The 2,529-nt window shown below is 31.9% G+C and overlaps 1 protein-coding gene across 1 annotated transcript in view; it reads right to left on the reverse strand.

The window, feature by feature from the left end:
• Positions 1-1,473: 1,473 nt before the first annotated feature.
• LOC106689756 (mannan-binding lectin serine protease 2) overlaps positions 1,474-2,529 on the reverse strand; it is a 15,545-nt gene continuing 14,489 nt past the window's right edge. The window contains exons 4-5 of the mRNA XM_067047187.1: positions 2,214-2,370; positions 1,474-2,139 (exon numbers count right to left, since the gene is read on the reverse strand). Of these exons, the coding sequence (XP_066903288.1) occupies positions 1,946-2,139; positions 2,214-2,370 (351 nt within the window). The 3' untranslated portion in view covers positions 1,474-1,945. The remainder of the gene's footprint in view (positions 2,140-2,213; positions 2,371-2,529) is intronic.

A 2,529-nucleotide genomic window follows, 5' to 3' on the forward strand; every position in this document is an offset into this window, starting at 1 on the left:
GCTGACATCCCCTCAAAACCCTTATCTAGACAATGTTTTGAGTTACATTGAGGTCTTGTCAGAGTGTGCATTTCAGTATGGGAGTGACGGTGTATGGTCATTGGTTTTGCATTTATGTTATTCAAGTGTAGAGCGAGGGAATGCTGATCAGGATTTGACATTTTGTATTTTTGGGGATGTGTTGGGTTGAAAAATGTTATTTCAACAATGTTTTGCTTTCCCCCACAGATCCTTGTTACCTTCTGTGTCCTCACCATGGGCTCTCTTTATTAAATAGTTTGTAAGTATGTTAAACAGTGCTTTCTTTCATTGCCTGTATCATTGCCCAACAATTCATCATTGAGAATACTTAATGCAAATTTCCACAGCTGACTTCAATTAAGGAACAGATGCAAAACATACTCCCACCCTTCTCAGATGACCCTTGATACAGTGCAGTACTCTATTATTTAGGGAGAAAATATGAACAGTTTGGGGAACAAAACCATGTGTGCTGTATTTCTGCAAATAATGTTCTGATTGATGGATTTTTTTTTTTTTTTTAAATGAGATATTCCCTAGAATTCAACAGTTTTGATAGACGAGAAGTAACCAAACAGGCAGATCTTCCAACATTACCACAACACTAAAGGAAACCAGTCTACAGACATAAGGTTAGGCTAACAGAAGTCACCCATCCCAGACATTGCAGGTAACAAGCTTGAACAGAACTAGACCTCAGAACTTGTGGTTGTAAGGAAAGAATGTTGATGTAATATCTTCAAAAATAGAACAAAAATCTCCAGACATCATGGTAGAACCCTGAATGTAAAACCTGACACCTTGTTGCAACAGAATTATGTTTTATACAGCTTCAGTAAACATTAACGTTCAGAGGTGTTCTAATTGTGAATATGTTTGGATTTGTTCAGGTGGTCTTTAAGATTTACTTTTATTTATAATACTTACAAAAATATGTTTTTTACAATTTTATATGCATTTATACAAGGTAATAATTAATTATTTGGTTTAGGATGTTTAGAGATCTCTTGGTGAGACCTGGTGAGCTCCAAATATCCTCCAGGGGGATTCCTGTGGGGTGTCACTAGGTTTCCTGACTGAATGCTGTTATACATTTAATTATCCTTTTAAGTTATTCTTTAGAATAAATATTCCATCATGCAAATGTATACTTTTAAAGTTTTTTTCCCTCAAAGATTAATCTATACATAAAACCTTGAAGATCTTAAGGTAGAATACTTAAGGCAAGTTTCATAAAAATACTTGAAGCCTTTTGGGTTACAGGAAAATACATTTCTCAGGTATTTTGAGATCTAGGCTACTAGGTTATGTAAACAAACTGGCACTAGGATGAATAATGTGGGAACCCGACCCTTCAATAGGTTGTTTAAGATTATGTATCTTCAATAGGTTGTTTAAGATTATGTATATACAAAAGTAATTATCAGAATAGAAATAGTATTACTAAAGAAATAACCAACTTTAAATCATTTTTATTAACTATAAATATATAAATAATAAAGGTAGGTTACAAGCACAGCTACCTCCTTCTACTGAAACTACATCAGAAAAGAAATTAATTTCGTCTGAGTCAAAAACTAAGAGGTATGAAATAACTCAAATTTTAATATTATTAAGTTAAATTTTGGATTTTCTGTCTGGTTTTCTGGTCTGTGGTTTCTTTTGTGTCAGTACTAATGGTATGAAATAACTCAAATTTTGAGAAAATTGAACAATGTGTTTGTAAGTGATTGAAAAAAAAATAGACAGATAGAAGAAATGCTTGAAATGAAAAAAATCAAGTGGAAACAAGCGCCTCATTTATGCATGGTCAATAATATTAAATAATACAACATTAATATATCAGTAATTATAGTAATAATGTTTTCCAGAAAAATTAACACATCATGCCATAGAAATCACATTAATTAACTTCTTCAAGTGATCATGATTCTATTATTGATTTGAGAGACATTTTTAGCCAGTGTAGATGCTTTCTAACATCTGTAAATGCAGCAATACTTCCATGAATGTCTTTTACACTTACAATTCCATACATATAATATTGTACTTTATTATTGGTCATTTTTCGAGGAAATGTTATTCCACCACCACTATCACCACACTGTACTGCTGTGCCTGGAATAAAAACGTAATATATTTCATGAATTATAAAATAAAAATATTGCACAAAACAATTGGAAACAACTTACCATTCTCAAGGCCAGCACAAAATTTGTCAGAAGAGATAAAAAGTGAATAACCAAGTGAGACAGTAGTCGAACATGTCTCAAATTCAATGAATTTGAGATTTGCCATCTGTAAATCATTACTCGTAATATTTTTTTCAGTGAGACCCCATCCAACAACCTATTTCAAAACAAAGATTTACTTAACAATAACCACAAACTGGCTAAGCTTTACAAAGAATTTCTGAACATCTTCACAACTTGGACACTTATTAAAAGAAAATAAGAGAAATATATATATAATTGTAACTATTATCTATATTCAACACAAGCATTTTTT

The sequence above is a fragment of the Halyomorpha halys genome, unplaced genomic scaffold, assembly GCF_000696795.3.
Source record: "Halyomorpha halys isolate HHAL.00 unplaced genomic scaffold, Hhal_1.1 Scaffold1451.1, whole genome shotgun sequence".
NCBI lineage: Eukaryota > Metazoa > Arthropoda > Insecta > Hemiptera > Pentatomidae > Halyomorpha > Halyomorpha halys.